General features: G+C 36.7%; 1 protein-coding gene across 1 annotated transcript in view; it reads left to right on the top strand.

Annotated features, from left to right (window-relative positions):
* Positions 1-14,582, top strand: part of myo10l3 (myosin X, like 3) — a 51,732-nt gene that overhangs the window by 16,130 nt on the left and 21,020 nt on the right. Inside the window, exons 12-19 of the mRNA XM_079880840.1 lie at positions 59-125; positions 1,351-1,443; positions 1,760-1,828; positions 3,170-3,252; positions 4,448-4,556; positions 6,012-6,092; positions 9,742-9,866; positions 10,121-10,235. Of these exons, the coding sequence (XP_079736966.1) occupies positions 59-125; positions 1,351-1,443; positions 1,760-1,828; positions 3,170-3,252; positions 4,448-4,556; positions 6,012-6,092; positions 9,742-9,866; positions 10,121-10,235 (742 nt within the window). The remainder of the gene's footprint in view (positions 1-58; positions 126-1,350; positions 1,444-1,759; positions 1,829-3,169; positions 3,253-4,447; positions 4,557-6,011; positions 6,093-9,741; positions 9,867-10,120; positions 10,236-14,582) is intronic.

The following is a 14,582-nucleotide window of genomic DNA, read 5'->3' as shown; positions in this document are numbered from 1 at the left end:
TCTGGTGTTGTTATGTGTGTATCTGTTGCTCAAGAGGTTCTCTTTTGTCTCCACACAGGGAGGGGATACACTGGGAGGCCATCGATTGGATGGACAACGCTGAGTGTTTGGATCTGATTGAAAAGGTGGCCTTTTAACCTTTAATCAGCTCTCACCCACAGTGCTCATTATAAACTGTTTAATTGTCGATAACCAGTAGAATGCGATCTCTACAGTAGTCATTTTCAGAAATATTGGCTGATTAGATGGTACCAAAAGTAAATGGGGGCTCATACAGGGGATGCACCTGTCTCTTCTCTGCATCATTTCCTACCCTCTTCATCATTAACATTGCCCTCCTAAGTGCAGGGTCAATAAGATATTTATTTTTATTAATGCTTTTATTCAGCAAGGACACGTTAAATTGATCAATAGTGACAGTAAAGTCATTTATAAGGTTACAAAAGATTTCTATTTCAAATAAATGCTGTTCTTTTGAACTTTCTATTCATCAAAGAATCCCTTTTCCATAAAAATGTGACACTGAAGACTGGAGTAATGATGCTGAAAATTCAGCTCTGACATCACAGGAATAAATTACATTTTAGAATATGTTAAAATATAAACTGTTATTTTAAATTTCACAATACTACTGTTTTGACTGTAGTTTTGATCAAATAAATGCAGCCTTGGTGAGCATAAGAGACTCACAGTAGTGTACGTCTCTAAGAGGTCTGGAACATTTCACAATGTAATTGTTTTGTACATTATCTGCTAAAGGAAATTTGCATACATAACTGTTTTTCTAACATTCAACAGGGAATGTTTTAGAGATTGCAAATTATTGCATGTTATTTTACAGTAAAAATGTTCCAGTTCAAATTGAAAAGATGTCTCCTTGCCAAATATACTATCAGACCATCCATATCAAGTGGCTAAAAAGGGTAATATGAAAAAAGAAATAATGGTTACACTTTATTTTAATGTGTCCTTGTTACAGTGTAATTATACATTTACGTACTGAGTCATATCAATTAACAACATGTACTTACTATAGGGTAAGGAATAGGGTTTGGTTTAGGGTTAGTTGCTTGTAATTATGCAGAATTTACTGTTATTACTAGAGTAAGTACATGTAACATATAACAAGGACACTGTCAATTAAAGTGTTACTGAAATAATTTGCATCTTCAATCTTAGTCCTCTTCCTGCATTGTCACGGAAAAATATCAACTTCTTAAAATAACCTTTGGGCAATATCTCGCATAAATACAAATGCATGATGAACAATACCTCTGTGGTTAATAATAATACATTTTGTGTGTGGAGAGCCAGAGAGCGTGTGCTTAGATCAGTGTTCTCTTTTCTCAGAAACTGGGCATGTTGGCTCTTATCAATGAAGAGAGCAGATTCCCTAAAGGCACGGACTACACCCTGCTGGAGAAACTACACAGCCGGCATGCCGTAAGTCCTCCTTTTCAAAACACTCGCAGACATATGCGCTTTCTTCTCCTCGTCTCATTTCAGATCACAGAGAGTTAATGCTTCTTTAAACTCACTGATAAAGACAAGCGCTGAGCCGATAGTCACACCCCCACAGCCTCTCACACGCACATGCACAATACGGTAACGTGAGCAGGCTTTCCTCAGGCCCCGGGAACAATGAGTGTGTCCTCGGAGAACCCACATACAGTCTGCCTCGACTGAAGTGTCTTTGAGTGTGCACGCTGCAAAATATAATCAATGTGAAATAATGTGTTATGTGTTTCTGCCTCTGCAGACAAACCCTTACTACGTGAAACCAAGAGTGGCAGATCACCAGTTTGGTATTAAACATTATGCAGGAGAGGTAATTACATCAACACACAGTGTTATTTTAGTATTACTTATATACTATTATTTGTGAGGTTGGAAAGATTTTATAAGGTCTGCCAAAAGTTGAAATGCTTTAAATTGACATCAGACTTCATTTGTTGCTGCATTTTGCTACGTTTTGAAACCAACAGCAGGTGGAATGACCATTTCTGTTAATACCTATAATCTAAAATATTGACCGATATACTGGTCTATCACTATATATGTCACAGGTGTGACTGCCAAGAGGACGTGAGCTCTGGACTTCCCCTGTATTCTCACTCTCTCTCATCATCTGTCAGTGTCAGTTTCGGTCTATAAGAGAGTCTGTTCAGGAGAGTAAGAGAAAGCAGTCAGTTCAGTATGCTGAAAAAAGTACAGAGAGATGGAAAGTTAAGAGTTGGTTTGCCCTTTCACCATGGGCACTACACGAAGCCTTCACAGTTTAATGTGCTGGAAACCACACGGCTAACATGCATTCCCATGAGAAGCATTTGGCATGCTGTCCAGCTCCTTCTCTAGTTGCAATTTTTTTTTTTCCTGACAGTTTTCTTTCACACTTCTACTTGCTTTTCACTTGCTTTTACTTTTTTACTTCAAAAAATAATCCGTATTTTAGTCTTGTTTACCAGCAAAAAACATCTATACAGATACGCGTTTTCCTGAGAAGCAACATTGCATCAGGTTGCATGCTTCTCAGGTAAATATATCTTGTTTTAAGGATTTTTTATATATATTTTTTTACTTTACAGTAGCCAAAGATACTGATTTTTACCACTTTCTGAGATATGCAAGTTGCATGCAAAATGTCTGGCATGTTCCCACAATATCAATCCAGTCTTTCAAATGCTTTCAGATGCAGAATCTGTAGCATCTGCTCTCTTGGCCAAAACAAATGAAAGATCGGACTATGAGCTTTGGATGAATTATCTGTTTAAATGAGAGATTGTAATTATCAAGTTGGTGATATAAATACTCCCAGCATGTGTTTTGGATGCTGCATACTCTACAGATCAGGAGTTTATTTCATGGTGTTAAGACCTGTGGAGGAATCTGTCGCCACGGAGGTCACGACTGAGTAATACTCAACAGGTGACTGCATTAAACTTCGGCAGCACCAGCTCGATCAAACTCTCTCTTTGGTCTCTCTTCAATTGGCTGAAAGTACAATGCAGGAATCAGAGACTTTGTATTTTCTTCACATACACAATTCAATTCAGTTCAGTTAGAAATGTTGGGGCAGACACATGAAGTAGGCTATGTATGGATAAATAGATCAATTAGCATTTTAGTCACTGTACATGTATTTTATAACTTTTCTTTGTGTGTGTGTCAGGTATTGTATGATGTGCGTGGCATTCTAGAGAAGAACAGAGATACATTCAGGGATGATATTCTCAACATGCTGAAGGACAGCAGGTGACAAATCATTCACTTCATTTCTGAAATTTTAAACAATGCTGTGGATCCCATGATCCAAAGTTTTTCCAGCTTGTCATGAGATCAGTGATGCATATACTGTAAGTTATACTTCTCATACTGAAAAAAAAATGGTAACAGTGTACAATAAGGTCTCATTTGTTCACATTAGTAAGTACATTAGCTAACATGACAACTAAAATATGAGCAATTTATTTTTTAAAGCGTTTATTAATCTTTGTTAATGTTAGGTATTAAAAATATAGATATTCATCGTTTGTTAACAATGTTAACAAATACAACTTTTGATTTAAAGGGATAGTTCACCCAAAAATGAAAATGTCATAATTTACTCACCCTCGTGTCTTTCCAAACCCGTAAGACCTTCGTTCATCTTTGGAACACGAATGAAGATCTTTTTGATGAAATCTGAGAACCTTCTGTCCTTCCATTGACAGTCTACGCAACTACCACTTTGATGCTTTAAAAAGATCATAAAACTAATCCAAATTAATTTAGTGGTTTAGTCTAAAATTTCTGAAGAGACACGATCGCTTTATATGATGAACAGATTTTAGGATTTTTTTAATTTAGGCTTTTATTCATAGACATTCATCAACTCACATATCAGTTATAGTAAACAGAAATTCAAGCATGTTTGCTTGATGTGTGAGAACCAGTGCGGTTCATTCTCGCGTTACGCTTAAACTAACCCTTTAAATAGTGTATTTGTAAATGTTAAAAATAAGAATAACTAAGAATAATAAATGCTGTAGAAGTATTGTTCATTCTTATTTCATGTTAACTAATGTAGTTAACTATTGTTAACAAATGAAACCTTATTTTAAAGTGTTACGACAAAAAAATATGTGTATCTTGTCTAATGATATTTATATATATTATATCATGTCTTTTGATACCAAACTGTATCTAAAAACATTACTTTATTCCGCTTTTATGAGCGGAGACTACTTTAAGAGACTACTTGGAATATTTATACTTCTAAAAATGAATTTGTCATATTTTAGAACCATATCAAATGATCTAGTGAAGGCAAAAGGCTGTTTAAAAAATGCTCCCATACATTTTCCCATATACATTCTTAAACAGGCTTGGAGCAGTTGTTGCTGATCTATATTTCTGCTGATATGAATGATGTCTGTGAGTGATATTATCTCTATTGTGTGTTTTTCAGACTTGACTTCATCTACGACCTGTTTGAGCGTGTTGGTAGCAGGAGTGGAGACGAGACTTTGAAGATGGGCACTGCCCGCCGCAAACCCACCGTCAGCTCTCAGTTCAGGGTAAGACACAGATCAATGATCTGAATGTGCCATGTGATGTAACTATGTGAAACTACATTTTGAGAGAATCAGGATGATAAGATTGTGAGACACGTACTCTTTTCCAAAACCTAGTGAGCTGCCTATGTAGGCAACTAAGGCATTGCAGATGTGCTAAAATACCTTGTTTTTACTAAACTCTAGGGAAGGTTCACATCCTTCACATAAAAAGAATGTATTGCGACAAACTCTTTATAAAAAAAAAAAATCCAAGATGGCTGACGAAGCAAGAAGAATGTTCAAAAACGTATATTTTATTCACTACTGTAAGATATGTTAAATGATGGTATTTTCTTTTTGTTGAAGCCGTCATTTCAACGTATTTTCTTGTAAATAATTGTGTTTAACAGCCCAATTCCTGGTTGATTCTGCAAAGAAATCTCCACCAAATCTTAGAATCCTGACAATCAAATCTTCCGGCAACTCCCATAAAGCACTGCGAATGATGTAGCTCTGCGAGTCCTTAAAGCTTTTTTTTTTTTTTTAGATTTTAGTTCTTTCACAGTCTTGTCTTTTTCAGATTTTCAAATTCTTTTTGATTCAAATCAAAGTTTGTAATGTTTTGATTCACCTCATAGCTGGTTGGTTTGGTTCATGGCTTAGAAGACTTTTTTAAAATATAATCCTAATGGGAAAAACCAATTGAAAAATGCTGGATCCAAGGCCGCTGAAAAAGTGGGCAGATACAGTTGCACTCTTTTGAAATCAATCATCGAATCATCGAGTCCTTTTTGTGTGACACGCAGAATTGCTGCCTATGTAGAACATTGCAAATCAGCCACTTAATGGGTTTCATGATATTTAGGATGCTCCCTTGAAAGAAAGCTGCCTGTGTAGCCAGTAATCAGCAAAGCAGCTCAGTAAGTTTTGAAACGGAGCTCCTGTGTTCTTGTCTATTTTGGGTGGACATTCAAGGTTATGAATGCAAACCTAGCAGAAATTTTGTTTATTTTTCTGCACTTGTGTGACTGTGTGTGTACCTTGCATGTGTGTGTTTTGTCCCCTTTGTCTAAGTCCCTGTATATCTGCTGGTTTGCGGTGTTACGGGGCTTTGCATGTCATAACTGCCGTGCAGGGGATTTGGCAGCTGCCCTTGTACTGTGGCTCTTAAAGCCAGGGGATTACCCACAAACCGGGCACAAGGGTTTGACAGGGTCTGTGCATGTTCCCCTGTTCCCCTGTCATTAAAGCCAGCCTGGAGCCTCTCAGTCTGAGACTGTGGGACAGAGTGCCATGTTGAAGGGTCCTTGGTGTGTTTAGGTAAATATGGGCCCTGTCACTGCCTGTGTTTGCCCTCTTCAACAGGAGATGTGGGACGGACAAGCAAATAGCAGCTCTGGTTGCTGAACTGCTCTTTTAGTGCTGTTACTTTCCTGTGCAGGGGTGTAATTTAGTGTTATTGTAACTGTGTTTCAGGACTCTCTTCATGCACTGATGGCCACTTTAAGTGCCTCCAACCCTTTCTTTGTGCGATGCATCAAACCTAACATGGAGAAGGTAGGATCGACACATTTTTTGTACCGTCCATATCACAATCAAACCATATTTACTTTCCTTATTGAGTCAAACAGACAATAAAACCAATCTTCCAAAAGCTTCAATGTCACTTTCAAAGGAATAGTTCACCCCAAAATAAAAGTCTGTCAGAAGCCTGTCAAAAATGACCAAAAGCACCATAAAGTAGTCCATACAAATTAAACATTTAAATTAAGTCTTAAGGTGCAGCCTAATTTATTCTTGTTCAGCAATATTTTGCAGGTGAAATCCAGTCATTTCGGTCAGAATCTGCGATCGGGAGTTTCACTTGAGGACGAAAATGTGCCCCACACACATTTAGCTCACGTTAAAGTTGGCCGTGTGATTCTCACTGATCAGCAGAAAGCTACTTCGATTGAAAGTGTTTTTTGTGTGTGAGCTATGCTTGATGCATCACTACACTATGGGCAATGGACCTTTTCAGCCTGCAAAATTTATAGTAGCTTTGTTTACGGAGTTATTCACCAATAACTTTACCTTTCACTGTAGATTGTGAATCTTATTCAAGCATGCCCATCAAGATGTGTTGTGCAACGTATGAAGTCAGTAACCTCAAGCAGCGCTGGTTCCTGCTTGTCTCGTATCCAAATATCGATGCACCAAATTTGAATATGCATAAATGCAAATGAGTTTCAAGGGGAATGAGATAAAGACTTTGATCCTTGAACACCCTCTGGTCACTGTTTTGAAACAAGATACATTTTTGGAGCAACACCGCACAAGTTATTAAGACTTGTTTTATATCTTTTAATACAAGAGTATTTTGTCTTGTACTATTTTTTTTAAGTATGTAATGTTGCTTTTAAAGTTAAGATTCAAGATTTTTATTTACCACATAAACAGTTATATACAAAATATAACTTGCAGTGAAATGTTAATCTGGTCAGCTACTTAGCCTGTGCATTAAATGTCTAAAAGGTAAAAATGTAAGTTTAGACAAATATAAGAAATACAATTCATTGATACATTTTTTAATAATGCATTTTAATAATTAATAAATGTACCTTTTTACATGATATTTTACAGGAAAACATGAAAAATTCATTAAGAAATCATGGTTATACTTTAGTTTAGGGTCCAATTCTCACTATTTACTAGTTGCTTATTAGTATGTATATTACTTGGATACTGGCTGTTTATTAGTACTTTATAAAGCACATAGTAATGCCTTATTCTGCATGACCCTATCCTTTAATCCTACCCAATACCTAAACTTAACAACTACCCTACTAACTATTAATAAGAAGTAATTAGGAGTTAATTGAGGCAAAAGTCATAGTTAATAATAAGTTAATAGTGAGAATTGGACCCTAATCTAAAGTATGACCGAAATCATTATTAGCAGATGAGTCTCTGCTCATGTTAGAGTAAAATTTCCCTTGCATCACAGAACATTCTGGCATCATCTCCATGTGAGAAGCTGTACAACCAGCAAGTGCTCTGAGTCTGTCCTGTTCTGCTCTGTACATAGAGTCTCTTTGTGCTGATCTGCTCAGAACGGAACGGCCCATCCCCACCGCCAGCACATTCCTACAGCCCAAACCCGCCTGTGCTGGGGTCAGAGGTCACGGCTGTCTGCTTCAGAGAGGAGAATCATACTCCTGACCTGCAGCAGAGGAATGTAGAGATAATGGCCAGCAAATCACACAAAGCCAGAGGCAGTCTCTACCCTTCATTATATGATACGGTCGAGCTGTAAAAGTGCTCATTTGAGCTCCCATATTACCGGAATTATTATGATTGTATTGATTTATCAAGGACTCTTGTTTCAGCGGGCAGAGGATCGGGTTGGCGCTTCTTTTGGGGTTGTTGTATTGTGATAACTATCCTCAGGGAGGAGATCTGTGGTCTCGTCTGGCAATCTGCCTGGCTCCCTCTGTCATTCCACACCTTTTCTTCTATCGTTTATGCCACACAACAGTGATCCCTCGCTCATCTCACCCCACTTCAGGCCCCTTTATGGACAATTGTAATGCTGCATACTTCATGTCTAACCCAAGTTGAATGCCCAAATTACTCAGGGAGACCAGAAATACACCTCAGTGTCCTGTCACATTAGCCTGACATGATCATTTTGGTTGAGATTCTGCTGATTGAAATGAAGGACAAGGCAAAAGTCAATAGTGGAGCAGTTAAGCTGCACCAGATGTCCAGGCCACCAACAATGAGCCCCGCTCCTTAACATAGTCATCAAACGGCCTGATGGGACTGGACTGTGTGGGAGCAGCTGAACACCAGGCACTGACGTTACTGATCCAGCTACAGATCGCCACTGAGCATGACGTAACACTTCACACAATAGACATAATCAATCCCAGTTGAAAGCTTCATGACTGGCGTTGGGGTTTCACCCCTTTTTCTGCCCACAGACGTCTTTTGTTTTTTTATGTGACAGATCAAAACAAGCATCTATATTATCTCCCCCTAGGTTACGGTTAAAGTCAAATCAAAACAGGCCCTGTAAAGATTCCTAGTCTCATTGCACGTTTCATCTGGTTTATGTTATTCCTAAGATAAAATGTTTGTCTTCGCAATCCTTCATCAACAACTGAAACATCATGTCATACACAGCAAAAATCAGTTTCTTCAGTGTTTTCAGTATTTCAGTATTTTGGTCTGGTTTAAAAATATCAAACTTTCTTTAAAAAAAATAAAAAAATAAATAAATATATATATATATATATATATATATATAATAATAATAATAATAATAATAATAATAATAATAATAATAATAATTATTATTATTATTATTATTATTATTATTATTATTATTATTATTATATATTTTTTTTTTTTACCAAATTAAGATTATTTATAAGAGAATATATATTATATGTATGAATTATATATCATACGCCATTATTATTTAACAATGATATTGAGAAACTACTACTTGATAGTGATGAATATCAGTAACAGTATACCGTTTTTAAGCATAGAACTTCACAACATTTCTGCATTGAAACTAAAAACATTGTTTGCCAATGGGGAAAGAAAAATAAGCTGAAAAAGAAAAACTTAATTTAAGATATTTTCTGATAATAAAACTGGTTAAACATTATTTTGATGGTGCCCTTTAGACTTTCTGTTAAATATAAGTAACCATGCACCTTCATGTCAACTAACTCTCATTAGAGTATTAGTTAAGTATTAGTAGACTGTTAGGATTAGTAGAATACGGAGTTAGGTTTAGTAGAATAAGTGGACATTTACAGTACTTATAGTAAGTATAATGTCTTTTGGGGGCCGTCAAAATAAAGTGTTATCAGATATTAAGCAGACAGTCTACTAATACATATACTCCAATGAGAGTTAGTTGACATGTAGGTGCAATGTTAATTACTGTATAGTCAACAGAATGTCTAAAGGAGACCATTGAAATAAAGTGTTTCCCAAAGTTTTTTATCTTGCTTTTAAGGATGTTTATATATTTTAACAGAAAATAAGACAAAAGTACTGATACTAAAAATACTTATATATAATATACTTCATAATCTATATATAGAGAGAGAGATTATGAATGCTGTTTCTTATTGACTTGTGACCAAAATTGGGCATAGCCAGTTGATATCCATGCTGAAGGACATCTCATTCTGTCTTCTTCCAGAATGCAAATAAATTTGATGCAGATGTGGTTCTGAATCAGCTACGTTACTCTGGAATGCTGGAGACAGTGAAGATCCGTAGAGCAGGATTTCCTGTACGGAGAACCTTCCAAGACTTCCTCAGCAGGTGAGACACGTGGCCAAGAAACTGTCACAAAACCACTGACAGTCCATCAAAATAAAGTTTGAAGCACAAAATCTGTTCCAGATGCCCGTTTTTTTTTGGGAAAGTTAGTTAAAGTCCTTGAAACCATAATGAACAATGCCAGGGAAGTTTTTCTGAATCTGTTAACGTTTGATCAGGACATTGTTCCCTCACAGTAAAATGAGTGAGGTGGAATGTGTTTGTATGTGTTTAAGTTGTGCCCACTTCCTGTGCAGATACACAATGATCCTGAGGGACAAAAACCACACGGCGGACGAGAGGAGGAAATGTGCCGATCTGCTTACGAAGTATGACGTCACAAAGAAAGAGTGGCAGCTGGGAAAGACTAAGGTGCGGTTGCATGGCCAACACATGTTCACACACATAGTTTAAAGTAGCAAAATAAATAATCTGTGCAAGAGTACAATGACATTATAAGAGCTCTTTCTTTCTCAGTTTGAACTACTTAACCTTTTATGTAGTCTGTGGGTTGATCCCTGATATTCATACCTTGTAGTGTTGAGAGAGTCGTATATTTGAATTTAAATCTAAAATGTAAAAAGGGGGCATTTACAGCATTTACAGTCACAAGAATAAGTTTGTGAACCCTTTAAAATTCCCGATCTCTGAAATCTTTCATTGAAGTCACTGTTATAGACAACAGTCCTGAATTTTCTACATTTGTAGACAGGGTGTCTTATCTTGATGAACATCCAGGTCTTTAGAAGTGCTTTTGTAGCCTCTTCTAGCTTTGGGAACACAAAAGAAGATATTTTGAAGAAAGTAAGATGGGGAACCAAACAGTTAATAGGTCCTGGAAGTCAATGGGGTCCGTCAACTGTTTGGTTTCTGAAAATCTTCAAAATATCTTCTTTTGTGCTCAGCAGAAGAAAGGAATTCATGTAGATTTGGAACAACTTGAGGGGCGAGTAAATGATGACAGAATTTAAATTTTTGGGTGAACTATCCCTTTAACTTACTCCAATTAGATATTCACTTACTTTTTCTACAATGCACTGTAAATGATCACCCATTGTCTTCAATAAACTTGTGAAAAGTACAGCTGTTTGTGTGTGTCAGATTGTGTTTGTCTGCAATTGTGACTTAGATGAAGATCAGACCACATTTAATGAGTAATTCAAGCAGAAATCCAGATATTTTCAAAGGGTTCACAAATGTATTCTTGCCACTATGGTACTCTTAGGGACTTTTTTGTAGTATAACACATACAATACCTCGATATTAACATCATGGAAGTGTCAAAAGATGCATGGTGCCATTTTTCGTGCTAAAGTTTTGCAACACTTATAGGGGATTTTTTTTCTGTCTGGTGGTTTTTTCCCTCTCTTCTCTCTTCATTCTTTCCTCTTTCTTCCTCATACTTCCTCTGCTCTCACCCCCCTAAAAAAAAAAGTTTTGCGCTCCCTCACTTTGCTGAAATGACTCATCTCAATCTAGTCAGCGTGAAAGAAGAGCACAGCACTTTAAGGGCGTTTGGCAACAGGAGCACAGCAGCTCTGAAAAGAACACTTTCTGTTCTCTGTTCAACAGTGTCTATTCATTCTTATCTTGTAATCAGTCAATTATTCTCTCTCTCCTTGGTCATTCTCTGCCACACATTAAGTACGGCGGTTCAGTCAGGCTGTTTTTACAGTAAGAGGAGCTCTGAGGTTTCTGAGGAACAGGAAGGCACTGTAAATAAAAGGCATTCTTGTGTCCTTTGATTCAGACCACTTTTCTTTAAATTAATTGAACCCAGCGTGCTCTCTGTTATTTCCTTTGGGGTCTTGTGGTTTCTGGCTTTCCTGAGATTTAGTTTGGGTGTCTCTTTATCAGGGGGTCACATTGTTAACTCGATGGTGCCTTAATGCGGTGTTGCTGTGATTACTTGTGTTTGGGTTTGATTTGAAGCAGATAAATTATCTCATAAATCAAATAACTTGATTTAATAATACGGTGATGACCTGTCAGTGCTCCTTGCGGTCATGAGTGGGTAATTATGAAGGAAAGCCAACTGAAACTAAACAATTAGATGACTTTAGTACACAGGCTGTACTACGTAATGATCATTATCGCAAAATAAACCTGGACATGGTCATCAAGATCACTACATAGTGCATGATTGTATATTATTGCGCTTATTAGGATACATATCAAATAAATTCCTATAAAAGAAAAAATAAAAGGACGTGAAGAACTGATTTGAGTTTATCAGTCAATCAGTCAATGGATGTGCAATATATTTTACACACACTCCCATTCAAAATTTTGGGGTGAGCAGATTAGATTAATTATTAATAGTTTTATTCAACAAGGACACATTAAATTGATCAAAAGTGACAGTAAAGATATTTATAATATTACAAAAGATTTCTTTTTCAAATAAATGCTGTTCTTTTGAACTTTCTATTCATCAAATAATCATGAGAGTCACCATTTCCACAAAAATATTTAGCAGCACAATAATAGTAAGAAATGTTTATTGAGCATCAAATTCTCATATTAGAATGATTTCTGAAGGATCATGGAGTAATGATGCTGAAAATTCAGCTTTGCCATCACAGGAATGAATAACATTTTAATGTATATCAAAATAGAAAACAGTTTGTACAGTATTTTTATATAAGAGACTTCTTTCAAAAACATTAAATTAATCTTAAAGGCCCCAAATTTTTAATGGTAGTGTATATTTAGATAAAAGGCATTTTGCATTGCACGGAACATAACATCTGAGATTGTTTTTAAGGCATAAGTATCTATGATAATTCAGTTATATGGCATACATACAAATATAGTAGTGTAATTGATTATATTTAATAGTCATAAAAATACTTAAACAAATGTGCCATATCATTTAAATTTAATAGAAATTAAAAACCATTTCAGATGGTATGTGCCATGCATCACAATACCTCTGAATTCATCACGGCCTCAATAGACGATTGAATGTAATGCAGTATTTCTCCTTTAGAATGTTGCTTTCTGTCTCACACACACACATGCATAAAGACACTGAAACAAATGAATTCAGATACACACACTGGACACGCAGACTCGCTCCCTGCTGAATAGAGTCATGCTTTACAAATTGTTTTGCTGTAAAATAGCCTCATTGTTCTGTGGTGGAGTCACGGCTGGACGGCTCCAATTTGTTCTCAGCACGTCAGAGATCCAATGTACTCAAGGTCAGCTACTCCTACAGCTTTCACTGCTCTGCCAGACTCCACGATCATACTTGTTAAATAGCCTGTTGCCCTAATGCACCCACGGAAAGCTGACGTCCTCATGACAGAAGCTGGGCTGATTGACCCATCTGTGTGCTGATCTTATCCCAAAATGCAATCCAACACTGTCCTCCACAAAAGCAATACATGTATTTGTCCCCCATCATCTAACTCTAACTCTTTAACTCTTTCTGAAATGACCAGTGCTGGAAATACTTTGCTAATACAGTACATAGTATGTGGAAAAAAGAGTAGTATGTCCAAAAAAGTACTGGAAGAAGATTTATGAATGTCAGTGAATGACAGTGTTAGTGTAACGCTGATAGGTCACGTGACAGTAACAACGTCCGAATTTCATTCATACTACCCATATTCATATAGAACATACTTTTTTAACGGTTGTGAAGTATAGTCAAATTTAAATGTTATATCCACTCGATTTCCGACGCGGCGCAGTGTAGTTGGCTGCCAGCATACGTTTTGTTTTTGAATGCTGGGTTTCTAGTGTCCACACAAGATATCATACCTTGTTTAATGTCAACACGAATTACCATTCATTACCAACTCATTTTGCTTCCATAATTAAACATATTTTCAAGTGAAATAAGATATTCAACTAGAAAGGCAGGACCTGTTTTGTATCTGCTGGGAATTAAGTAAATGTTAAAAAGCAGATGTTTACCAACATAGCCTGATCTATGGGAGTTTGCCTTAAGATCTATTTGGCGATTGGTTAAAATTCGCCACATTGCATAAGTGACATTAGCAAAGAGGCAGAGCAAGTTATTCAATTTTCAATAAAGATTATGGAAACTAACAATTTTATTCTTTGTAGCCTAATAATGTGTGGCAATTAACTCCTCACAATAAGATCAGAAAGTTTATAGCAGTGGTTATATAGAGAACCATCTTGAAGATCCTGCTTGTTTTATCCTTTAATGTTGGGAATAGATTACTTTGTGTCCTTTTTGTCTTCATCACTCAGGAATCTACAGAAAAACCACAGTCAGGACTCTGGACCAATGTTGTTGTAGTAGTGCAACATGGAGTATTATTAGCAGCTGGGGGAGGAAGATCAGACATTAGGCAGTGCATATGGAGGTTGTTTGATCAGTGTTTACCCATATGTTCCACACATGCTTTCCATGTAGCTATAAATACAGTCTCTATTAAAAAAAAACAGTTTTCCATGAATTCTTGATGATAGATCAAGTCGACAGTCAAATCTCCAGACAATGACCTTTGACTGTGTCCGCCGTTGCTGTACGTGTTTGGCGGTCCACTATGGTTGTTATCATGGCTCAGGGTCTGTTTTGTTTTATGATTTCATTCAGGAGGGATTGTGATCAGTAGAGAATGCATGTTCAATACAGGTCCTCTCGAGCGCTGGAGCTGGCTTTTGTTTGTGGTGTTTTTGTGAGTGTCAGATTTGAGGTGGAGGTGAGGGGAGGGGTGCAAGATCAAGAAAGGGGTC

This window comes from Squalius cephalus, assembly GCF_949319135.1.
Source record: "Squalius cephalus genome assembly, chromosome: 9".
Classification (NCBI taxonomy): domain Eukaryota; kingdom Metazoa; phylum Chordata; class Actinopteri; order Cypriniformes; family Leuciscidae; genus Squalius; species Squalius cephalus.
Note: the sequence above shows the minus strand (reverse complement) of the source record. Positions and strands in the feature narration are given on the sequence as shown.